This window comes from Rana temporaria, chromosome 13, assembly GCF_905171775.1.
Source record: "Rana temporaria chromosome 13, aRanTem1.1, whole genome shotgun sequence".
NCBI classification, from domain to species: domain Eukaryota; kingdom Metazoa; phylum Chordata; class Amphibia; order Anura; family Ranidae; genus Rana; species Rana temporaria.
In genome coordinates this window covers 28,639,192-28,665,379 of record NC_053501.1, presented here as the reverse complement: position 1 = coordinate 28,665,379, position 26,188 = coordinate 28,639,192, and the positions used below count along the sequence as shown (strand labels likewise).

General features: G+C 47.8%; 2 protein-coding genes across 2 annotated transcripts in view; one reads left to right on the top strand and one right to left on the bottom strand.

Moving 5' to 3' along the window:
• Window positions 1–7,358, bottom strand: part of BAG5 (BAG cochaperone 5) — an 18,323-nt gene extending 10,965 nt beyond the window's left edge. Inside the window, exon 1 of the mRNA XM_040333715.1 lies at window positions 7,177–7,358. The gene's annotated coding sequence lies outside the window, so the exon portion shown is untranslated. The remainder of the gene's footprint in view (window positions 1–7,176) is intronic.
• LOC120921078 (cytochrome c oxidase assembly factor 8) lies at window positions 7,334–26,188 on the top strand. The gene is made up of 5 exons (XM_040333716.1): window positions 7,334–7,477; window positions 16,656–16,853; window positions 19,700–19,763; window positions 23,224–23,314; window positions 25,800–26,188. Exons 1-5 carry the CDS (start codon window positions 7,370–7,372, stop codon window positions 25,885–25,887), a joined length of 549 nt encoding a protein of 182 aa, XP_040189650.1. The 5' UTR covers window positions 7,334–7,369; the 3' UTR covers window positions 25,888–26,188.

The following is a 26,188-nucleotide window of genomic DNA, read 5'->3' as shown; positions in this document are numbered from 1 at the left end:
CTGTGATGTATTTCAGTTGTCTTGCAAACCTGGCCTGTTATCGGGCCCTGAGGACAGGGTTGAGGACCACTGCTGTATTAGACCAATCCCTGGTGATCTTGCCATAAAGTTCAATGTTCTAGCACTTCCTGTTGTGGAGTGACCACCGTCTAACTGTCTTTCTTCCTTGTAGGAGTCGACTGATTATCGGTGTGGCAGATTATTGGGGGGGGGGGGGGGGGGGGGGCGATATTCTTTATTTTTTTTTAAATAATCAGTATTGGCCACAAACTTACCGATATTGGTCTCCCCCTGCCACTGCGACCATCTTTTTGGGGCAAATATGTCAATGGCCCGGGTAGAAGAAGCCAGGACTCTGAAGGTTTGCAGCGCAAATCGTAATGACGTTGTGTGCATGTGGTGCCACGCACTGGGCTTGAAAATGTTCTGATAGAGTACTGGCTTCTTCTACCCGAATAGGCAAAAGACCACCGCCGATTTCCTCGCCTCGGACAGTGCATGCCACAAAAAGGCCAGGGAGGGCATGCCAGCAGCCACCCACAGCAGGAGGCCAAGCCGCCCACCCACAGCAGGTTGCACTGTACCAGCCAGCCACCCACAGCAGGGTGCCAGCCAGCCAGCGACAGCAGGGTGCAGGCCAGCCACCCACAGCAGGGTGCAGGCCAGCCACCCACAGCAGGGTGCAGGCCAGCCACCTTTTCCAAAACATGTACAGAATATTGGCACCCGATATCAGCTATAGGACTGAAAGGCGGCTGAAAAAATGGGTATCAGCCATGAAAAAACGATATCGGTCAACCCCTACTTCCTTGTCAGCCTGTCACATGCATCGCAGGTGTTGATTACAAGCAGCCTTGCTTACACGAATTGTGCAATTCACTGTTACTATCAGGAACCAGTCCAGAGCAAGGATGTGCCACCAAAGCTGAAATTAGTTACCCAAGAAGCTCTGGTATGGAGTGTCGGATATTGGATTCCCAAGCACCAAGCCTGTCATTTTATGCACTATGAGGAAAGCTGGACCTCTGATCCCCTCCACAAAAGACTCCCTATTCCCAACTGAGGTGGAACATACCGGAAATATTCTGCACACAGCCCACTGAACCTCCTGATTACTCTTAAGGCTCAATCTCCCCACTCCCGGACAAGGTGACAAGCATGCAGACTTCTGGCACAGGGCTCATGGACCAAGCCCACGTTTTCCTTATTGAGCCAGATGCCTAAAATGTCCGATATCGGTTGCGATGCACTTTAAAAATACCTTGGCAGCAGCCATCTCAGACCTGAAGAAGTTATACAGGAGGCTCAGTAGTCACACGACTGTCTTATATGGAGAGGGAAGTAGGTGTCATGACACCTGGATCAGTGCTGCACCACAACACCAATTGCATCAAGTGGAAGACTGAACGGTTTAGGAGATATCCTCTGTCCCCTGCATTTGCCAATGTCATCGGCACATGCGCACTGAAGTAATGGCACGTATGCGCCGTTGCTTCAGTGAGTGCGCCGTTACCGGCGGCTGCCGCCCGCATGCGTGGGAGTGACATCATCGCGGCTCTGCCCAATCATAGCGCCGGAGCTGCGATACCCGGAAGTAACCCCCGGGAGTGATGTGCCGGCCGGTGTTGCATAGGGGCACCACAGCGAGAGCTTCGATCTCAGGCGAGTATTACATAATGAGCTAGTATGCTATGCATACCATCTCTTTATGCCTTTGTCTTGCAGGTGTTAAGTAGTTTTTTTTTTTTAAATGGGTTTACAACCACTTTAAACACACTGCTAATAGTATTAGAAACATTTTCATTCGGTGCACCTCTAGCAGACATGATACAGGAGATGGCAAGAGCCTGCAGACATGATACAAGAGATCAATGCAGCCTCACCAGCGCCCATCAGATGCAGCCTCACCAGTGCACGGATCACACAGAGCGGCGATCTCCCACTGTGTCACAGAGCTGGATTTTAATTGCCCGGGCCGGGCGGCCGCAGTAGCAAAGTCCTGCCTCCTATGATACACATCACACTGATTCAATTTCCCGGCACTGACTCAATGTGCTGTCTATCACAGGAGGCAGGACTTTATTACAGCGGCTGCCGAACAATTCAGCTCTGTGACACTCTGTGTGACAAGGAGAGGAGGGAGGGGAGGACTTTGATGCGCCGGGGATGACACCCCCTGCAATGTGCGGCACCCGGGGCAGACCACTCCCTGTTCAGTGCCATTATCAGCACTTTTGTCTTTCAACCGAAAACAATTTTTGGCCGATATGTTTTGGCGGCCGAAATTTTGGTGCACCTCTACTGAAGATATCAACCATAACCTCGGTATCATTGTTTTGCAGGTGGCGGATCGCTTTCTCATGAAGCCTTCTCGAGCAGCTCATGAGCTACTGACCTTTTCCGTAGCAGCAGGAGGAAACGTGTGTCCCCCCCCACAGGTTTCTCGGGCTTTCCGTTTTCACCGGTTCTTCTGAGAAACAATCTGACAGTGTGACCAGCTGCTCCCAAGTCTTTGACTTTGATGGCCTTGGAGAACTGGAGTGATGCATCACTTCCGGTCCAGGCAGAAAGTCAGTAATTATTATATTTTTTTAAAAGGCAAAAGATTAAGAAAAAAAAAAAAAATTTGGCCTCTTTTTCTTTTAAAAGGTAAAGAGATTTGGGGATATTTACTTTCCTTGTAATAGGAATAAAAGTGATAAAAAATTTTTAAAAATGTACCGTATTTATCGGCGTATATCGCGCACTTTTTTGCCCTGAAAAATCATGGCAAAATCGTGGGTGCGCGATATACGCCGATACCCACTTTCCCACGCCGAGTTTTGAATACTGCGCCGACATATACCGAGCGCAGTACACTCGGGTATAGTCGGCAGTTGCCGAGCCTGCCCGAGTGTACTGCGCTCGGTATATGCCGGCGCAGTATTCAAAACTCGGCGCGGGAAACGAGCAGGGAGGACGCCGCGAGGACGCCGCAGAAGGACACCGGACCCGCCGAAGAGGACCCTGGACCCGCCGAAGAGGACACCGGACCCACCGCAGAAGGACAACCGAAGCCGCAGAAGGACGCTGGACCCGCCGAAGAAGGACGCCGCGCAAGACACCAAAACTGTAAGTACAAAAATAACTTTTTTTCCACAGGATTGGGGGTCACTTTAGGGGTGCGCGGTATACGCGGGAGAGCGTTATACCGCGATAATTACGGTAATTAAAAAACAGACCGTGTAAAAATAAAAATAAATTATATAATACATTTTAAGGGTAGGTTCACTCCCAGTATCACCCAATAGGAGACATCGAGTTGCCACCTCGCCGGTCCGGGACTTACAAATCCCCTGCAGCTTAATCTCCAAAATGTACCTCGTCACGTCTCGCTTGACCCCAGATTAGCGGGACCGGGGGGGGGGGGGGGGGGAGTTGGATGGGGAGAGGGTCTAGTGAAAGTTCACCTTACAGATTTTCTGTAAAGGTGCACTTACACTTTAAAGTGTCCTATCCCGCCGTGCTTTCGCACAGACGTGAACGCAAACATAAGTCATGCGTGCATATGTAAAACGGTATTCGCATTTCGCAACACACGTGAGGTCTCGCCACCGTTTGAGCGAGAGACAAAATTCTAGCGCTAGACCTCTTGTGTAACTCTAAACTGATAACCTGTAAAGGCGTTTAAACATCGCCTATGGAGGTTTTTAACTAGATTGTCGCCATTCCACGAGTGTGTGCAATTTTAAAGCGCGACATGTTAGATTTCCATTTACTCGGTGTAACGTCATCTTTCACATTGTACAAAATAAATTGCGATAAATGTTGTGCTTTGTTTAAAACATTTCCTTCAAAAAAATTGTGTTTGCAAAACTGCTGCGCAAATGCCGTGTGACACAAAAAATGGCAACTATCGCCATTTAATTTCCTTGGGTCTCTGCTAAAAATAATGTATAATGTTTGGGGGATTAGAAGTAATTCCTGCCCGAGCCCACCAGGAAGCTTACACTGCACACCACTAATCACAGGCAGTGAGACATTTCTCGATCCATGACTGCACAGAACGGGAAATATCTCTGTGATTAGCGCTGTGCAGTGCAAGCTTCCTGGTGGGCGTGGGCACGTGGAGTTGTGAACACGCCTGAGCCCATCCTTTTAGTAGTTTCCTAGCAAAACGCGTCAGAGCTCCTGGGGCCCAGAGGGTTCCCGCTTCTCCTTCCTGTTGCAGGTTTATCTATTAGTTTACTTTACTGTCTGGTGCAGTGGGGGCATTGGAGGTAAAATCCAACCTCCCCCACCCAGCGCCTCCATGGCCGCATTTATTATAGAATTCAGCTAGATCATGTAGTCTGATGCCACGCAGATGCTGCTGGCGATGTTAAAGCGGAGTTCCGGACACTTTTTTTTTTATTAATCCAAGCATAATTCATTATTAAATAAAAAACGATGATACAAAAGGTTAATAGTGGATGTTGCTAATATATGAATTTAAAGTGGTTGTAAACGCAGTACAACCACTTTTACCTACAGGCAAGCCTATATTAAAGCGGAGGTCCAGATTTAAAAAAACAAAATAATTTAAAGTCAGCAGCTACAAACACTGTAGCTGCTGACCTTTAATAAGCACTCTTACCTGTCCAGGTTTTCCCCGAGGCCGATCGTGGCAGGTCCCAGTGCTGCCATCCTCACTAAAGGAAACAGGCAGAGGAGCCTTGCGGTTTCACTGCCCATTAACTACTGTGCATGCGCGAATCAAGCGCGGCACTTTGTGAATGGGCGGCTGACTTGCGCCCCATTCCCCAGAAGACAATGTGAGGAGGACGTGACCGAGAAGCACCACGGACAAGGAAGAGGCAGATTAGGAAGATCTGCCTAGTAACAGCAATTCCTGGCAAGTATAAAACGTTGTTTTTTCAGGGTGGACCTCCGCTTTAAGGCTGCATTCACACCTGAGCATCGGTCGTTCGGTATTTTTTTCCGGCGTTTTGTCGTGCGTATTCATGCTCATTTGCATACAGCGTCGTCCGACGTTTTTTCTTTTAGCCAATAGGAAAAATTATCATCTTTTCATCGCTTGTTGCTATGTTGGTAGATTTTTTTAATCTTCTGCCTGGGTGAAAAGTTCTATTGATTAAAGCGACGAAACGCCCGTAACAAACGCTCGTTGTCGCGTTAGTCGCTTGAATCGAGCGTTTTCATTACTTTCTATGGGAAATGGAAACGCTCAAAAACGACCAAACCGCCCGATACGCGCGACAAAAAAGGGTCCGGAACTTTGAGCTTCAGTCGTTCGGCGTCAGGCGTGGAGATGTGAACCATCTCCATAGGGAATAATGTATTTTTTCCCCTCTAGTGTTTTTGAGCGTCACGCTTCAGGCGACAAAACGCTCAGGTGTGAATGCAGCCTTAGGCTTACCTGTAGGTGCTGGAAATATCACGGTTTAGGAGATATTTACAATGTACGAGTGTGCCGATCTAATCGGTGCCGTTTCTAAAGGAGTCATGCCGTGACTGGAGGCTCCCGCGTGCATGCGTGGGAGTGACATCATGTGACTCCCGCCGGTCACAGAGCCGGAGTTCGTGGCCCCGGAAGGAAGAGGGGTGAAGATGGACGCTTCGTGCCAGAGTGGACAGTGGTGACATCGCAGGCTTGGGTTCAGGCAAGTCACACACAATGGGCTAGTATGCGATGCATAGGAGCCCATTATGCTTTACCTTTGCAGGGAAATAAAGAGGAAGTAAAACCCATCAGGGTCTTTATTACTCACCAGTTTGTCCCTCCTGTTGCGGCCGTTGCCATCATGATTGCGGGCATGTGAAGCCCAATCGATAACCGTTCTGGGATAAGCATTGGAGAGAGTAGTGTGATCGAAAATTCCCGTTATTTCCTGGCAGGAAATTACGCAATTTAAGGCGGTAGCCATAAAAACAGGGCGGAACCTTCCCTTTCGCCGCCACCCGTTGTTATGGCAACTTTAGAAACAATCGGTGCACCTCTCGATCTCACGCACGCGCAATACACCGGCAGCCGTAGCGACAATTGTTTCTAAAGTTGCCATAACAACAGGCAGCGATGGAGGAAGGTCTCGCCCTGTTGTTATGGCCACTGCCTTAAATCGCATAATTTCCTGTCAGGAAATAACACGATTTTTGATCACAGTACTGCCCACAGACTCCTGAGAAATGACGACACATCATTTGCCACAGGCGAGGGAGGAAGTGACGAGGAGCGCCGCGGACCAGGAAGTGGCAGATTAGGAGGACTACATAGCAACAGGGCGTTTCTGGCAAGTATAAAAAATATAAATTTCCTCCAAATGTTTCTTTATAGGTTTAAAGGAGTCTGATTATGGCAGGGCCGGCCTTAGGTGTTCAGGCGCCCTGTGCGAGCTAATCCTGTGGCGCCCCCCCATCTTCACCCCTGGTCACCTAAACTGACTTACCTTTCGGTGGACGGTGCGGCTTTGCATTTAAAAATGGCACCGCCCGGCGCTTAGACGCCACTGCGCATGCGCCGTCTGCCCGAGAATAGCCAAGCGTTTTCTGGCTTTCCCGTGCAGCGGCGGCGCATGCGCAGTGTGCCTGTCGGGGCCGGCAGCAGCCATTTTTTTCAGGCGCCGCAACCGATGTGTTGCACTTCACCCAGTCCCAGGGCAGGGGGACCTGGCAGCGACTGCGACTCACATTCTGCAAGCTGTGATGGCTGCACGGCGCCCCTGTTCGCACAGCTCGCACACCCCAAAAGGCCGGCCCTGGATTATGGAAAGGGTGGCACTCTGCTTTAAGCAACCCTCTGACTTCTCCGCACACCTGAACCAGCCAATGTGAACCCAAGAACGTGCTGCGCGCCCTGCTGGAACACCTGCGCGCACACACAAAGGCGGCGTAGGGTCCCAGCCTTCATGTGATGTATCCATCGATTTTATTGGCTCGCACGCTCTGGCGCTAGCTGCGGAAACACATGACCACGGCGGGGTTCTGGATCCAAAACTCTACAGGGGCCACCACGTAAGCCAACAAGCCCACGCCGTGTGACGCAAAGCGAACGCAGCAGACGGTCTTAATCAAACCTGCGCTTGCTGGTTACATTCGACGCCAAGGGGCGTTCGCTGGCGTCAGGAGTGCGATTTAACGCCAGCACACTCACCATGCCTCCCCCACTACTGTCCCTGACATAAAGGAGCCTGCACTCACCTCACACCCAGTCAGGGTCACTGGAAGAGCCGGCCACACCCCTCCTCGGGCTCCCAGGCACACCGCTCAGCGGCGGCTCACCGGGGCCCAACTGTCTGACATGCAGGCTGCAGACGTCTGCGCAGTTCACCGTTGCCATGGCGACTCCGGAGGTGACGTCCTGCCGTAAAGCCGCGCAGTGCGGCGCTGGAACATGGCAGCGCCCTGTGTGCGTGTGACCTGCCTCCGTCCCCGGCTCGTCCTATTCTGCCGGTACCGGCGCTACGGAGACACGTCCGGCTCTGAGCGGAGCGCCCCACAGGTGACGTCACTGCGGGCTCACCCAGAATGCTCTGCGGCTGAGCTGTGTTTGGGGATATGGCTGTGGAGGGGTCAGAATGGCGTACATAGGAGGGACTGTGCTGGGACTGATCAAGGACTAAACCCATTAGAGGAGCCAAACAAAGCTATATTTATTATATATCCCCCCAGCATTCTCCTTTCTTCATTTTTGGCTGTGAAATTAAAAACCCCAAAATATTCTATATTTTCTGAAATCAGGCGACCTGTAGAATAAAAAAAGATATTTGATGCAATTTTTTATTGAATGATATTTGTACAACTGTTTTATCAAATCCATATTTTCTGTGGAAAAAAAAAATGGTCTGAAGTCCGCTATCTGCTGACATCACACAGATCAGTCCGGGCGCGGGGTCGTCCCGACTCTGGGGCCCGGATTCCGATATGAGATACGACGGCGTATCTCCTGATACGCCGTCGTATCTCTGAGTCTGGCCGTCGTATCTATGCGCCTGATTCGTAGAATCAGGTTCCGCATAGATCCCCCTAATATCCGACAGGTGTAAGTGACTTACACCGTCGGATCTTAGGCTGCAATTCCCGGCCGGCCGCTAGATGGCGCTTCGTTTTTTTACGCGAGGAATATGCAAATGCCGATTTACGCCGATTCAGAAACGAACGACCACCCGGCGCATTTATTTTACGTCGCTTGCGTTTGGCTTTTTCCGGCGTATAGTTACCCCTGCTACGTGAGGGGTATCCTATATTAAGTATGGCCGTCGTTCCCGCGCCGAGTTTTGAATTTTTGCGTAAGTCGATTCCGAATACGGCCGGACGCAAGTTACGCTCACGCCGAAACCAATGACGTCCTTGCGGCGGAAATTCGAGCATGTGCACTGGGAAAAATCGCGGACGGCGCATGCGCCGTTCGATCGGCGTGGGGACGCGCCTGATTTAAATATTACACTCCCCCTAGCCGCGGAATTTGAATTCCGCCGGGGGATTTACGATACGCCGCCGCAAGTTTAGAAGCAAGTCCTTTCTGAATTAAGCACTTGCCACAAAAACTTGCGGCGGCGGATCGTAACTCAAATAGGTTCCGCGGATCTAAAGATCCGCTGACCTATCTGAATCTGCCCCTGGGAGTCTGGATCCGCCAGGTGCCTGGACTGACACCCGGCTTCCCGCCCTTCCATAGCTCAGCGCTCCAATGAGAGTGGAGGAGCAGAGTAGGAGAGCCGCTGATTGACAGGCAGCAGCTCTTTGCTCGGGGAGTTAAGAGAACCGAGCCATTGGCGATGTTTGATCACTCGGTTCTCAGTGAAGAGGTGCCGGGGGGGACAGATGCAGCATTGGATCGATGCTGAATCCACCTAGGAAAGTGTTATTCTACAATAATCTAGGGCAGGGGTGGCCCGGGGAGCCCTCTGATGTGGCCCGCGACCTCCTGCTCTGGACTGGTGGGTTGGCAAGCCCAGATCGCAGGTTGCCCACCCGGCATACCACAGCATCAGTGGTGTGAATAAAGCTGGTGGTAGAGGAAGAAAGCAGCTGTGGAGCAGAGCCCTATAAGCCGATACGTCCTCTTTAGAGTGACCACATTTCCAAAACTACTATTTGGGGACACATTCCCTTCCCAAAAATCAGCTTGTGCTGTAACGAATCACAGCACAGTGATTGGACACAAGAGGCGGGATTTAGGATTTCTCCAATCACAAGCAGGGGCGGGATTGTGCTCCTCCAGGTAATCCTGGCCAGGACAAGTACTGTCAGTGAGTAAAGCAGTGATGTGGCAGCAGGGCTGGACTTCATCCAGACCGGCCCACTTTAATTTTAAGTGTTCCCCTTACATCAGTGTCCCCCCCATCAGAGCCCCCTTGTATCAGAGTATCCCCCATCAGAGTCTCCCTTGCATCAGTGTCCCCCCCCATCTGAGCCCCCTTGTATCAGAGTATCCCCCATCAGAGTCTCCCTTGCATCAGAGTGTCCCCCATCAGAGTTTTTCTTGCATCAGAGTGTCCCCCCTTGCATCAGAGTGTCCCCCCTTGCATCAGAGTGTCCCCCCTTGCATCAGAGTGTCCCCCCTTGCATCAGAGTGTCCCCCCTTGCATCAGAGATCCCCCTTGCAGAGAGTCCCCCTTGCATTAGTGTTCCCCTTCAGTGTCCCCCCTTGCACCAGAGAGCCCCCTTACATCAGAGTGTCCCCCCCTTACATCAGAGTGTCCCCCCCCTTACATCAGAGTGTTCCCCCTTGCATCAGAGTGCCCACCTTTCATCAGAGTGTCCCCCCTTGCATCAGTGTCCCCCCTTGTACCAGAGAGCCCCCTTTGCATCAGAGTATCTCCCCTTACATCAGAGTGTTCCCCCTTGCATCAGAGTGCCCCCCTTTCATCAGAGTGTCCCCCCTTGCATCAGTGTCCCCCCTTGTACCAGAGAGCCCCCTTTGCATTAGAGTGTCTCCTCTTACATCAGAGTGCCCCCCTTGCATTAGAGTGTCTCCCCTTACATCAGAGTGTTCCCCCTTGCATCAGAGTGCCCCCCTTGCATTAGAGTGTCCCCCCTTCTACCAGAGAGCCCCCTTTGCACTAGAGTGTCCCCCCTTACATCAGCGTGTCCCCTATTGCATCAGAGAGCCCCCCTTGCATCAGACTGTCCCCCATTGCATTGGAGTGTCCCTCATCAGAGCTTCCCCCTTGCATCAGAGTGTCCCCCATTGCACCAGGGTGTCCCCCATCAAAGTGTCCCCCCTTTCCTCCCCCTCCCACATGTACTCATTCACAGCTCTCCAGAAAGGCAGCATTGTTCCTCTCTCCAGTCATGTGATAAGTGATAAGGGGAGAGAGGAAGGAAAGTCTGCCGGCTGTCTATCTCCCCCCTATAGGGCGGGAGGGAGCAGAAAGGCTAATACTCACTCCAGCAAGTGACGGCTGCTGCTTCTCTTGACAGGAGTGAAATCGCGATTACTCACTGTCAGAGAGGAGCGGCTCGAGGACTGCACCTGACCGGCCCACTAAGCCATCGGCCCACCGGGAAACTCCCTGTAGTCCCAATGGCCAGTCCATGCCTGTGTGGCAGCCTTTTTTGGGGGCATCAGATTGGCCGGGGGGTGGCTGTGTCAGTTTCATTCCGGGACACTGTATTGTCCTGGAATGAATGTGCCCGAGACAGACCTGAAAAATGCGGGACTGTCCCAGGTAATCCGGGACACGTGGTCACCATCAGCTGTTAGGTGCTGCCGCCACCATTACGGGTGAGGAAACCCGGCAGTGCAGCCTTTCGGCTTCACACCGGGAACCCCCAGTGCACATGTGCGAGCCTCCGCTCCTCTCTCCTACCGGACCGGTGGCTGGGGAGGCAGCCCCGCAGTGACATCGCGGGCCGTGGCCTGGACTCCCGGAAGTGGGAAAGGATGCCTGTCAAAGATCCTGTCCCCCCGAAAGGTGGCAATTGTGGTACCGGAGGGGGGGGGGGCAATCAGATGAGCGGAAGTTCCACTTTTGGGTGGAACACCGCTTTAAGTTTGTTCAGTCTGTTACTCTGCCTCTCAACCCTAATAACAGCCTCAGCCCCCTCTGGCACACCTGGCAATAGTGTAAGTGCAAGGACCAATGAGAAACACACATGTTATGATAAAACACATACAGTCTTTACTGCAAAATTTCTGTGGAAAAGAGTAACAAACAGTAACCATATACAGTAAAACCTTGGAATGCAAACATAATTCGTTCTGGAAGCATGCTTGTAATCCAAAGCACTTGTATATCAAAGCAAATTTTCCCATAAGAAATAATGGAAACTCAGATGATTCATTCCACAATAATTTATTCATAGGTCCATCAGTTTGTAGTCCATATAAAAAGATTATAGCAATGTGATAAGTTGTGTAACCATAAAATGTCCGGCCACAAATGGAAGCCTCCACAAGGGGATTAGAAGCAAAATCCAGCAGGAGCTACAGAGTATAAAAGAGAAGAGAGGCGCCTCTTAGTGTAGTAATATGGTTACATTTAATGAAGGCACAACATTTAGCAACTCACATGGGTGATGATTTAAAGAGGCACATCTAAGTATACAGGCATCCGGGGTAAAGCTGTCCACATAGATAGACCGTCCTCCTGACTGCCGGCTCTCACCGCTGTCAGTCTGCAATCGCGACCGGGAAGACTACCCTGCAGTAGAGCGAGGCTTGAACCGCTTGTGAAAGGGATGAAATCAATAGCGGTGAGGAGAATGGTCTATGTGGACAGCTTTACCCCACATGCTGCATACTTAGATCTTTTAAGCCTCTTTTAATCATCAGCTATGTGTGTTGCTAAATGTTGTACCTTCATTAAATGTAACCATATTGCTACACTTAGAGGCGCCTCTCTTCTATTTTATTCTCAGTTATGACATGACGCTACTCTTATATCAAGACATCGCTTTTATAGCAATTTAAAATATATTTAAAAATGTTGCTTGTCTTGCAAAACGCTTTCAAACCAAGTTACTCTCAAAGCAAGGTTTTACTGTACAGTATCTCACAAAAGTGAGTACACCCCTCACATTTTTGTAAATATTTTATCTTTTCATGTGACAACACTGAAGAAATGACACTTTGCTCCAATGTAAAGTAGTGAGTTTACAGCTTGTATAACAGTGTACATTTGCTGTCCCCTCAAAATAACTCAACACACAGCCGTTAACGTCTAAACCGCTGGTAACAAAAGTGAGTACACCCCTAAGTGAAAAGCATGTCTAAATTGGGCCCAACATGTCAATACTTTGTGTGGCTGCCATTATTTTCCAGCACTGCCTTAACCCTCATGGGCATGGAGTTCACCAGAGCTTCACAGCTTGCCACTGAAGTCCTTCCACTCCTCCATGATGACCAAGGATGAGCTCCGGCGTGTTCACAAACCCCATGTGCAGAGCCCGCCAGGAAGTTGGCACTGCGCTAATCACAGGCAGTGAGACATTTCCCGATCTCTACAGCCGCGCATCAGGGACAATATCTCACTGCCTGTGATTGCCGCAGCTCCAACTTCCTGGCGGGCTCTGCACGTGGGGTTTGCGAACACGCCGGCGCTTATCCTTAATGACGACATCGCAGAGATGGTGGATATTAGAGACCTTGTGCTCCTCCACCTTCTGTTTGAGGATGCCCCACATATACTCAATAGGGTTTAGGTCTGGAGACATGCTTGGCCAGTCCATCACCTTTACCCTCAGCTGCTTTAGCAAGGCAGTGGTCACCTTGGAGGTGTGTTTGGGGTCATTATCATGCTGGAATACTGCCCTGCAGCCCAGTCTCTGAAGGGAGGGGATCATACTCTGCTACAGTATGTCACATTACATATTGGCATTCATGGTTCCCTCAATGAACTGTAGCTCCCCAGTGTCGGCAGCACTCATGCAGCCCCAGACCATGACACTCCCACCATCATGCTTGACTGTAGGCAAGACACGCTTGTCTTTGTACTCCTCACCTGGTTGCCGCCACACACGCTTGACACCATCTGACACCAAATACGTTTATATTGGTCTCATCAGACCACAGGACATGGTTCAAGTAATCCATGTTCTTAGTCTGCTTGTTTCCAGCAAACTGTTTGCAGGATTTCTTGTGCATCATCTTTAGAAGAGGCTTCCCCCTGGGATGACAGCCATGCAGACCAATTTGATGCAATGTGCTGCGTATGGTCTGAGCACTGACAGGCTGACCCCCCCACCCCTTCAACCTCTGCAGCAATGCTGGCAGCACTCATACGTCTATTTTCCAAAGACAACCTCTGGATATGACGCTGAGCACGTGCACTCAACTTCTTTGGTCGACCATGGTGAGGCCTGTTCTGAGTGGAACCTGTCCTGTTATACCGCTGTATGGTCCTAGCCACCGTGCTGCAGCTCAGTTTCAGGGTCTTGGCAATCTTATAGCCTAGGCTATCTTTATGCGTGCGGACAAAACCCCTGTTTTTAACGCATACTGTTAGACAGGTTAATTGGTTGTTCTGCGAGCTGGTCGGTAAGTATGCTTGGTTTTTCCCTGGGCATTCCCCAGGCTTTGTTGTCATCTTTATGTAGAGCAACAATTCTTTTTTTCAGATCCTCAGAGAGTTCTTTGCCATGAGGTGCCATGTTGAACTTCCAGTGACCAGTATGAGAGAGTGAGAGTGATAACACCAAATTTAACACACCTGCTCCCCATTCACATTTGAGACCTTGTAACACTAATCAGTCACATGACATTGGGGAGGGAAAATGGCTAATTGGGCCCAATTTGGAGTGCTGCCTACACAGCACTGTGTGTATGGAGCGGAGGGGGGCAGAAGACACTACAGTCAGGGGGGAGGCATTGTGATGAGAAATAGACAGACAGTTCTTTGGGGGATGATGAGGCAGAGGACACTTTGTGGGGAGCAGAGGACATTGCTATGGGGGGGGGGGGGGACAGTGGACACTACAGTGGTGAGGGTGATGTGAAAGGGGGCAGAAGACACTGTTTTGGGGGTACAGGATGCTACAGTGGGGGATGATGTAAGGGGGGACAGAAGACACTGTTTTTGGGGGGTACAGGACACTACAGTGGGGGGGGTGATGTAAAAGGGGGCAGAAGACAGTTTTTTGGGGGTACAGGACACTACAGTGGGGGCATGATGTAAAAGGGGGCAGAAGACACTGTTTTTGGGTGGGTACAGAACACTACAGTGGGGGGGGGGGGTGATGTGAAGGGGGGAAGAATACACTGTTTTGGAGGGTACAGGACACTATGGGGGGGCTCATGTTAAGGGGGGCAAAAGACACTGTTTTAGGGGGTACAGGATGCCACAGTGGGGGGGGTGATGTGAAGGGGGGGGCAGAAGACACTGTTTTGGGGGGTACAGGACACTACGGGGGGGGGGCTGATGTGAAGGGGGGCAGAAGACACTGTTTTAGGGGGTACAAGATGCTACAGTGGGGGGGGGGGGTGGTGTGAAGGGGGGGCAGAAGACACTGTTTTGGGGGGTACAGGACACTACGGGGGGGGGGGCTAAAGTGAAGGGGGGCAGAAGACACTGTTTTAGGGGGTACAGGATGCTACAGTGGGGGGGGGTGATGTAATGGGGGGCAGAAGACACTGTTTTTTTTGGGGGGGGGGGGGTGCAGGACACTACAGCTGCTTCAATGTAGTAAAGGTGATTGTAGCCGTATTAGTGCAATTGTGACAGAGAACATTGAGAAATGCTTGGACCTTAAAGCTTGTCATGAAAAATTGTATGTTCTTGCAAATAAAAAAAGAATCACGGGCAGTACTCAATTTTCCCGATATAGTAAAGATGTTACAAACTGTTTTTGCTTCGTTGTTATAGCGCCCAATTTCCAGCAGATGTCACTGTTGCTATAGATGATTATAAAAAATGAACATAATGGCTGTATTGCACCTTCTCCATATATCGTATTATACATATGCTATAGATTCTCCATATATAGAATTAGTGTTATTAAAATACATTAAAGGTTATGTATAGGCATTTGTTTCACTTTAGAATCACTAGAACCCCAGTCAGTTTATTTATTGCTGACTGTCCTGGTTGGGTAGTGTTGCCTTCTTTATTCATCCTGGTGACCTGTGATAAAGAATAATAAATGCACACTTTTTACTTGCACAAATTAGCATTTTATTATTTTTTGAATAAAGGTGAACGTAGCCTTTAAAAGGTAACTGCACTTATGTTGGGAAAAAAATATAGCAAATAAAAGAAAAAAATTATAGCACATACAATTGCTACACAAGCCATATTCTACTTTGATGTTATTAAAAATGACATTTACTTTTCAATCTCCAGTTCTGTAAAATTCAATGCAATATGGCAACCCGGAGGCATTCTGTACACCGTTGGCGTGCAGGACTTCCCCAGAAATTTCCGGGCACCTGCAACAAAAATCTCATTGTTTTGTGAGATACTCCCAAAGTGTTAATTCTAAAGGGATGCAGACCTTGCAGCTTTCCTCATTAGAACTCTGAAAGAGCATCAGCTGATCAAAGCCCCTTTCACGCGGGTGATCCGTTCAGGTCTGCCTGTCAGTTTTACATGTGGACCTAATCAGAAGGTCAATGCATTCCTATGGACACTGTTACCTTGCTCTGAATGGACGGGGTGATCATGTCTTTTAACCACTTAACCCCCGGACCATATTGCTGGTCAAAGACCAGAGCACTTTTTGCGATTCGGCACTGCGTCGCTTTAACTGACAATTGCGCGGTCGTGCGACGTGGATCCCAAACAAAATTGGCGTCCTTTTTTCCCCACAAATAGAGCTTTCTTTTGGTGGTATTTTATCACCTCTGCGGTTTTTAGTTTTTGCGCTATAAACAAAAATAGAGCGACAATTTTGAAAAAAAATAATATTTTTTACATTTTGCTATAATAAATATCCCCCAAAAATATATAAAAAAACATTTTTTTCCCTCAGTTTAGGCCGATACGTATTCTTCTAAATATTTTTCGTAAAAAAAAAATCGCAATAAGCGTTTATTGATTGGTTTGCGCAAAAGTTATAGCGTTTACAAAATAGGGGGTATTTTTCTGGCATTTTTATTATTTTTTTTTCTACTAGTAATGGTGGCGATCAGCGATTTTTTTCGGTACTGCGACATTATGGCGGACACTTCGGACACTTTTGACACATTTTTGGGACCATTGGCATTTTTATAGCGATCAGTGCTATAAAAATGCCACTGGCAGTGAAGGGGTTAACACTAGGGGGCGGGGAAGGGGTTAAGTATGTTCCCTGGGTGTGTTCTAACTGTAGGGGGGGAGGGACTGACATGGGGAAATTACTGATCTTCGGTTTATACATTGTATGAACAGAGGATTAGCATTTCTCTCACTGACAGGACCGGGAGCTGTGTGTTTACACACACAGCTCCCGGTCCTCGCTCTGTAACGAACGATCGCGTGTGCCCGGCGGCAATCCCGCCCGCCGGGCACACGCACGGGAGTCAGCGGTGCGCACGCGCCCCTAGTGGCCTGCGCGAGAGCCGACGTATAGCTACGGGCTCTCGCGCAGGGGAGCCGACCTGCCGCCGTAAAACGACGGCGGTTGGTCGGCAACCAGTTAACGCACCGCAAAAATACAAGATTTGGTGTGACTCGTAACACAATACAGCTTAGATTTCTCTTTCATGTGAAATGAGTTTTGAATTGTGCCAAGCAATATTCCGTATGTTTGTGTTTCAGGCCATCACCTTCTGTCCTCCAGCACAATCTAAAAATGACTGGATTGGCCCTCCTGATCGATTCTCCAATCTGCGACCTATAAAATTCTTTGTTCCTAAGGATGAGTCCCATCTGGAAAGAAAACTCAGAGAACTGAGACAGGAAACACATGAATGGAATCAAAGGTTTTGGGAAAACCAGAATCTCTCATTTTTTAAGGTGATTGTAATAAGTGTTTGGAGGTCAGCTTTAAGTATTAGTAATAACAATTCAGATATTCATTTTTATGCAGTCAAATACGAGCGCCTGAATTTGAATTTGCCTTACCCTCTGGTACAGGGTTCTCAAACTGGCGGCCCTCCAGCTGTTGCCTCTGCCTGTGGGAGTCATACTTGTAACTGTCAGCCTTGCAATGCCTCATGGGACTTGGAGTTTCGCAACAGCTGGAGGGCCGCCAGTTTGAAGCCCCCCTGCTGTAGTACCACCTGTACAGCACTAGGGTCCTGGGAGGAGAGCTAAAACAGATGAGCTTATCTTTAGGCTGCTGCTTCTTTACTGTCCTATAAAAAGAAAAAAATTGGTAGGTTACCTGAGTCTACAACCAGCAGGCCTCTTGACAGGTAGCCCAGCTTCGATTTTAACAGGGGAAAGACTGATATTTATTGCACATGCCTCTCTTGACTCAGCAAAGTCAAACTTTGATAATATAAAGAGTACTAGAGCACTGCTATGTCAAAATAATATAATGTGAAACTAGAACAGTTGCACCATTTAAATAGTGATCTCACACTTACGGTAACCTATTATATATATCCTAAAAGGGAATGGTGCGCTAATTCAATCAGTGTATGTATCCAAACACAAAAAAGTCCCATAGAGTATTGCTGAATCTAGGATTCTTTTTTAGATACCTTGCTCCAATAGGTGCAACTTAGCGCTAAAATCACTGGGCCAGATTCAGATACAATTACTTTGTTCCACGGCAGCGTAACGTATCTGATTTACGTTACACCGCCGCAGGTTTACAGCGTAAGTGCCTGATTCTCAAAACTCTTACCTGTAAACTTGCGGCGGTGTAACGTAAATGCGCTCGGCGCAAGCCCGCCCAATTCAAATGGGGCGGGCACCATTTAAATTAGGCGCGTTCCCGTCGGGTATGCTCCGTCGGGTAAATTACCCGACATGCATTGCGCTAAATGACGTCGCACAGACGTCATTTGTTTTGACGTTAACGTAAACGACGTGGTTTTTTAAATTTCGGCGCGGGAGCGACGGCCATACTTAACATGGCTTAGAACAACTAGGGCTCAGCCCTAATTTTACATGGCGTAACTCGACGGAAACAACGTAAAGTTAGATCGACGGGCAGCGCGGACGTTCGGGGATCGCCGTAACTAGTCATTTGCATATTCTACGCCGACCGCAATGGCCTCGCCACCTAGCGGCCGGCCTAGAATTGCATCCTTAAGATCCGACAGTGTAATTCAATTACACCTGTCGGATCTTAGGGCTAGCTATGCGTAACTGATTCTATGAATCAGCCGCATAGTTAGGACGGCCGTAACACAGAGATACGACGGCGTATCAGGAGATACGCCGTCGTATCTCTTTTGTGAATCTGGCCCACTGAATTTTAGCGCTAAGTTGCACCTATTGGAGCAAAATGTCTAAAGAAGAATCTTAGATTCAGCAGTACTCTATGGGACTACTTTTCACTTGAATAATGGTGGAATTCACCAAGCCAGTGCTCCCAACGCTGCGCTGGGTTTCGAAGGCGTACGCCGGCATAGGTGGAAGTGGGCGTGAGCCATGCAAATGAGGCGTGACCCCATGCAAATGATGGGCCGAGCTCCAGACAGATATGTATCACGAACTGCGCATGCACCGAGACGTGGACGCATCCCCATGCGCATGCTCACAACCACGTCGGAACAACTGCCTAAACTACGTCGGATCACTGCGTACGGCGTGAACGTAACCTACGCCCAGCCAGACACGTCCAACATAAAATGCGCCGGCTTGTGTTCCCTGATGCAGACCTTTGCATGTCTGCTGCTGGGTTACACCTCCTTTTTGGGGAATAACTTTATGCCGGACGTACAACTGACGTGCACTGCGTCGGGCGCACGTATGTTCGTGAATCGCCGTATTTCACTCATTTGCATATTTGAATGGCTAATCAATGGAAGCGCCACCATGCGTCCAGCCTAAATGTGCGCCCACCCTACGCCGGCGTAGGCAAGTTACGTCGGCGGGATGAAGCCTTTTTTTAGGCGCATCTTAGTTTGTGGGTCCAGCGCACAGATACGATGGCGCACATTTGCACTTAAGTCGGCGTATCTTGTTATGTGTTGGCGTAAGTGCTTTGTGAATCTGGGCCATAGTGTTTAGGATACATACACTGATTGAAATGGTGCACCATTCCCTTTTAGAATATATAAAAAGTCAAACTTAAAGCGGGAGTTCAACCATTTCTTTTTTTTTTCCCTTAGCTTCCTGCTCGTTCGGTCTAGGGGAATCGGCTATTTGTATTAAAATATGAGCAGTACTTACCCGTTTTTGAGCTGCATCTTCTTCCGTCGCTTCCGGGTATGGGTCTTCGGGAGCGGGCGTTCCTTCTTGATTGACAGTCTTCCGAGAGGCTTCCGACGGTCGCATCCATCGCGTCACTCGTAGCCGAAAGAAGCCGAACGTCGGTGCGGCTCTATACTGCGCCTGCGCACCGACGTTCGGCTTCTTTCGGAAAATCGTGACGCGATGGATGCGACCGTCGGAAGCCTCTCGGAAGACTGTCAATCAAGAAGGAACGCCCAGTCCCGCAGCCCATACCCGGAAGCGGCGGAGAGGATGCATCTCGTAAACGGTAAGTACAGCTCATATTTTAAAACAAATAGCCGATTCCCCTAGTAAAAACGAGCAGGAATCTAAGGCTAAAAAATGCCCTCTAAGGGTGAACCACCGCTTTAAGCTAGCTCTTAAATTTTTTTTAATAAATGTACCAAAACAACTATCTGCCCTTCAGTTTGTAAGATGCAATTCCACTGAGATTTACTTTGTGTTTTCAGGAAAAGGAAGCATTTATAATTTCAAAACTTAGCGCTTTAGGTCTGGGGCTGAAAGATGAACAAGGTAAGATGTGTTAAATTAAAACAGGAAGCCGTTTCATAATATCATCTTTATATGAAGCACTGTAGTGTACCACTTATGACTTGCTTTACATGTAAAAAGTGAACAAACGATGGTGTGTAGGCTACGTCGTTTTTTAAAATTAAGTTTGAAAAACTTCGTTTTTTTTTCATGCTAAAAAATGACATTTTTTTTCATCACAAAAAACTACTGTGTGTACGCGGCATAACAGTTTTTTTTCATTCAACCCAGCGGGTTGAATAAAAAAAACTGCCAGCTCTGGTCGGGGCCGCTGTGCTAATGATCCTAAGTTAATGCAACGATCTCCCCCGCTGAGTTGTTGTGTTCAGGACACTCCGATCAGCGCTCTCAGCCATTGGCTAAAAGCACTGATCGGGAGTTAGTCAGCTGCTGGTTTAACAATATGCTCGTCCGACAGAAGCTGGCCAGACAGCTGGCTTCTGTTGGACCGACCGACATAACATACACATGGGCCATACGGGGCTTTAGACGGATTTAAGCTGTTGATATGGGTGCCATTGTAGTGTTGATTAAATAGTGTATGACAGGAGAATCTCTAGAGAAGGTAGGTATACCCAACGCCAGAGCCGGAGAAAACACTGGATTATATAAAAAGTATGCTAAGTGCCTAAAAACATATAAAAAACAGACGATCGCTGAACTCAGAAACACAAAAATATAAGTGTAAAAATTCCTATTCTGTTGCACTGTGTTTTACAATCGTCTTAAATATAAAAAGTGCTCACTGTTACACAAAACCTCAATAAAGGTTACAATCACCACTTGTGACAAATTAATTAAATCAATTGACCTTTAAAATCATGTGTAAAACAGTGTCCTTAAATTAATCCATGATATATCTAATCGGAAATGCCACCAGTCAATCTCTCCAGCTTGTAACACGCAGCCTCTTACCTTGTGGTAATGGATCATCCACCATAGGGAAATATGAGGCACATCCACTGGATACTCCACTGTATATCTCCTTCACTCCAAAATTGACAACTCGGCAAAGGAAACAAACGATAGCCTCCAATAGTGTAAAACTGCTACATTTATTGCTTGGAAAAGCTGGGAATCTATGTACAATGTGCATATCAAACCAACGTACAGCGCCGCTAATGCTGGCTCCAGCTTGTGCAGTGATGTCAGCACAGGCTCCACCTCGACATACGTTTCATCTGAACAGACATTCTCAAGGGGATCGGCTTGATGCCCTTTAGAGCGTCCATCCTTTGGACACACACAGTGGGGTTTAGAAGCTAGCATGAACGGTGGAGGGGGTAGGAACTAGGAGTGCCAGCGGGGAACCCAAAAAGAGGAGGATCAGGGCTGCTCTGTGCAAAACCACTGCACAGAGCAGGTAAGTATGACATGTTTGTTATTGTAACCAAAAAAAAAGCAGACTTTACAATCACTTTAAGGGAGGTGAGAAGAGTCTCAGCCATGTAATTAGCCATAAAGTGATCATATTGCTGTTGATCCGCATTGGTCAGAGGACTAAGTAACCTTGTAAATGTTTGGAGGATGCGGGCAGGGGGAACACTATTTTATCCAGTGAATTTTTTTAATTGTAAGGATGTAAGTGCGGGATAGAGAGACCTTGCAAGAGACCGGCCACGTCATGTATTTTAGGTTATTTACATGTTTACTTTTTGAGCCCTTTTTATAAGCCTTTTTTGCAGTTTGTTAGATGTCTGCTCATATGTTTTTGTTATTATATTAAATATGGACATTTGTAAAATAGCCACCAAATAAAGCTCTGCGGCCTAGAGTGTCATTCTGCTTTTGGCATAAAGGAGGCCTCCGATGAGAGAAATATGGAGGCTGCTATTGCTGAGCTTTGTTTCACAAAATTTCCTTTCCTCAAGTAAACCTTGTATTCTGATTAGGGTTGTCCCGATACCACTTTTTTGAGACCGAATACAAGTACCGATACTTTTTTTCAAGTACTCGCCGATACCGATACTTTTTTTTAATGTCATGTGACAGTATATTTATTTATTTTTTACAATTTTTTTTTACATATTTTTTTTTTTTTACAGTGATTTTTTTTTTGTGTTTTTTAGGGGGGGTGGATTGTCAGTGTATTTTATTTTTACTTATTTAAAAAAAAAAAATATTTATTGCACTTTTTTTTATTTTTTAATCAGCCCTGTTGGGGGTCTTTGGAGAGATATCAGGGGTCTTAACTGACCTCTGACATCTCCCCTTTAAGACAGAGAAAGGGACTAAGGACACAGATTCCCCAGTCCCTTTCTCTGCAGCCTCTGCTGAAATGAATGGAGGGAAGCTCCTCTCCATTCATAAACTGAAGCATCGTAAACACAGGTTACGATGCTCAGTTTTATGAATGGACAGAGTCAGTGATCACTGACTCTGTTCATTATGAAAAGGTAGGAGCAGGGTTTAGCGGTTCCTACCTCTGCACAGCACGGAACACGGGGGAAAGAGAACAGCACGGAACACGGGGAAAAGAGCACAGCACGGAACACGGGGAAAAGAGCACAGCACAGAACACAGTGAAAAGAGCACAGCACGGAACACGGGGGAAAGAGCACAGCACGGAACACGGGGGAAAGAGCACAGCACGGAACTCGGGGGAAAGAGCACAGCACGGAACACGGGGGAAAGAGCACAGCACAGCACGGAACACGGCTGAAGGAGCACAGCACGGAACACGGGGGAAGGAGCACAGCACGGAACACGGGGGAAAGAGCACAGCACGGAACACGGGGGAAAGAGCACAGCACGGAACACGGGGGAAAGAGCACAGCACGGAACACGGGAAAAGAGCACAGCACAGAACACGGGGGAAAGAGCACAGCACGGAACACGGGGGAAAGAGCACAGCACAGAACACGGGGGAAAGAGCACAGCACGGAACACGGGGGAAAGAGCACAGCACGGAACACGGGGGAAAGAGCACAGCACGGAACACGGGGGAAAGAGCACAGCACGGAACACGGGGGAAAGAGCACAGCACGGAACACGGGGGAAAGAGCACAGCACGGAACACGGGGGAAAGAGCACAGCACGGAACACGGGGAAAGAGCACAGCACGGAACACGGGGGAAAGAGCACAGCACGGAACACGGGGGAAAGAGCACAGCACGGAACACGGGGAAAGAGCACAGCACAGCACGGGGGAAAGACAGCACGGGGGGAGAAGACTTGCAACTCCCCTGCCTGCCCAGGTATCGGCTGAGGCATCGGAGCATTTCCCCCGAGTACAAGTACTCGGGGAAATGCTTGGTATCGGTACCGATACTAGTATCGGTATCGGGACATCCCTAATTCTGATATAAAGGCCTATGAAAGTGTTCAATGCTCAGGAATCATAAACCTAACACACATCTCGTGTATAGCTTCCCTTAAGCAAGTGATGTCTTGTAACTGTTTAGTAAATACATACTGAGAACATCCCAACTTTCCTTCACAGGACGTAAAAGGACATTAGATGCAGACGTAATGGCAGATTTTTATCAGGATTTCCTAAGTAAAAACTTTGAGAAGCATACACACTATAACAGGTAATGGTCACATGTCTTTTCTGAATGTCATTTTCCAGGTAGAGGAGTTGGAATAGCAGCGGGGCCTTCCACATTCAGCAAGTTACAATAGAAAGCTATATGACTTAAAATAACAGTGTAAATAAACCTCTGTTTTAAACATGTATTGCCATATAGTGAGAATTGGGATTTAAACTAATCCCCAAAAATGCTTATTTCTCTTTTTGGCAAAATACCTGAGTTGATTTTTTTTTTTATGCAAAGAGAAACTGGCTAATCTCCCAACAATACTCAGTAGAGGTCTCTTGTAGACAGATGTGTTATTGGTCTGATAAAAGGACATGTTGGTATCCTATTACACTGATTGATAGCCTCTGCACTGAAATCTAGAGTAAGATCAAATTAAAAACAGGCTGTAAAAAAAAATCTTTGAAGTTTATAGCATGTCAACTTCTATTGGAAATGGTATAAAGATCACATTGCAAAACTATGATTAATCAGCCTGTGCCAAACTAATTTCATGCAACTTGAGAGCCCTAAGGCTAGGTTCATAATATATGAAGTGTGGCCATGTTTGCGCTGGAAGAGCAGCCCATTCACTTGAACTGGGTTGCTGTACCTGCAGGAAGTGCAGGGAAAAGGTCCTAGCGCCTTTTCTAAAACCGCAGCCACAGTGCAATTTGTTTCAGCACACAGGAAAATGCGAAATGGTTCCAATGCATGGGGGTGCCATTAAGAATTAATAGCATCCCCACACATCTGCTAAACAGCAGCCCATTTTTGCTTCTGGCACCTCCCTCCTGCCCCCACAGCAAGCAGCTTGCTATGGGGGCACCCAAGCCAAGCCGCTGCCCTGCGTTTCCATTCAGACACGGAGCCACCGCGGTTTAGCCCTGCTCTCTCTCCTCATTGGCTCACTGACTTTGACGGCAGCGGGAGCCAATGGTGCCCACTGCTGTGTCTCAGCCAGTCAGGAAGGGTAGTCCTGGACAGCCAAGGCTCACGTGCAGCATCGCTGGATCAAGATGGGGCTCAAGTTAGTATTAAGGGGGCTGCTGCACACAAGGTTTTTTTTTATCTTAATGCATTTAATGCATTAAGATAAAAAATCTTCTGCCTTTTAAAACCACTTTAACTTTACTGCTATGAGAAGAGGGGCTAAAAAGCTCCTATGGGATAGCAATAGCAAGCGACGGGTTCTTTTTATGGGGATAGCGGGGTACTATAAGGCCCCTTTTACACAGGGTGGACTCCAGTATGGTCAGCAGAGGATCTGTGCAGGGGGGTGACAGGTCTGTGTCCGCTCAGATTTTGCAGAGTGGACATAAACGGAGCCTGCTCTGCTCTATAGGCGACCGTTGTAAACAAACTCTGCTGTCCGTTTACCAGGGCTTTTTTTCAGGGGGAACTTGGGGGAACTCAGTTCCACCACCTCTGGCTCAGACCCTTTGGTGCCTGCTCACCACAATCACTTGTAAACACAGAAGTCTGGTTTCTGTATTTACAAGTGACAGCTTTGTAACCCCCTGAACTCTGCACTCTGTATGTAATGCAATTCTGGTATTTAATGCCCCTTTAAGACCCTTCTACTGTTTGTGAAATCTGAACGGTCGTGGTTGAGTTCCTGCACCTATTTTCTGAGAAAAAAAGCTCTGCCGTTTACACAGACTACCCTCCAATCCGATCCACCTACATGAAAGAAAACGTAATCCTTTACTTTTTGTTTTAGTGGACTTGATCAGATTGGAGGTAGGCGTGTGTAAACGGACGTTGGTCTGTAGGGGTGAATAGAGGGTCTGATCAGGTCCGCCTGAAAAACTGACAGGCGGACCTGATCTGAACGGTCGTATGAAATGGGCATAAACGTGATCACTTTAAAGAAAAAAAAAAAAGATGCCAAGTTCACGGCAGCTGCTGCTGGTGTGAGTTTGTTTTAACCACTTGACCTTAAATCTACGGTAATCATTAATGTTGAAAGCGTAATTTTTGGGTGAATTTTCACCTTAACCAAAGTGTGTCTGTGTTTTACAATAGACCACTTGGCCTTCAGGAGAAAGATTAAAACCCATCTCTTCTGAGGTCAAAGGGTTCCTTACCCCTGAAATGGATACAGCGCCCAGAGGCGATTCAGTTCGCATGTGTTGCGCTTTACAAGTCTCTCTCTCTCTCTCTCTCTCTCTCTCTCAATCTGTACAATCAGTAAAACAAACAAAATGTATTGATTGTAGGGATGAATAAATAACTGGTGGCACCTATTTCTATTCTTTCTATGTGGCAAAGGATTTATTAGATTGGATACCTAAAGGCTGTACAGGCATAACTGAGCATTCTATGTAATGGATACTATTTGCAAGGTGCTTCATTGCATTGCTGTGCTTTAAAATACCAAATTCAGTTGGAGCTTTGAGGAAACATTTTGAATAAGTTATGCAGAACGGTTATATTATTGAACGCATCAAATAATGTTCTACCTTATTATTATTTTTTTCTTGCTTGTTTTTTTCAGAGAGTGGTATAAAAGGAATTTAGAAATCACATTTCTTATGGGAAAAGTCAAACTGCAGAGAGCACTGAGAAAGATCGGCTGGGAATAGACAAAACAAGAAAATTGACAATATTTGTTAAGTGGGAAAAAAATTGCCGTCATTTACAAGAATACAGCCGAGTCTACAGACGTCATCTCTGCTGGCTGGACGGTTTATTTTTCCTAACAGTGTCTCAGATTACCTCACATTGACATTCAGCTCAAGTTTTTCGATAGGACAAGTGTTCAGAATCCGAAAATGTCTATATTGTAAAACCTCAACCCAAGGATGCCAAATCCGTTCTTTAACCAGGGAGAGCTGTATACTAAAGGGTGTATATTTCTAAATATTAAAAGACTTTGAATGTTTA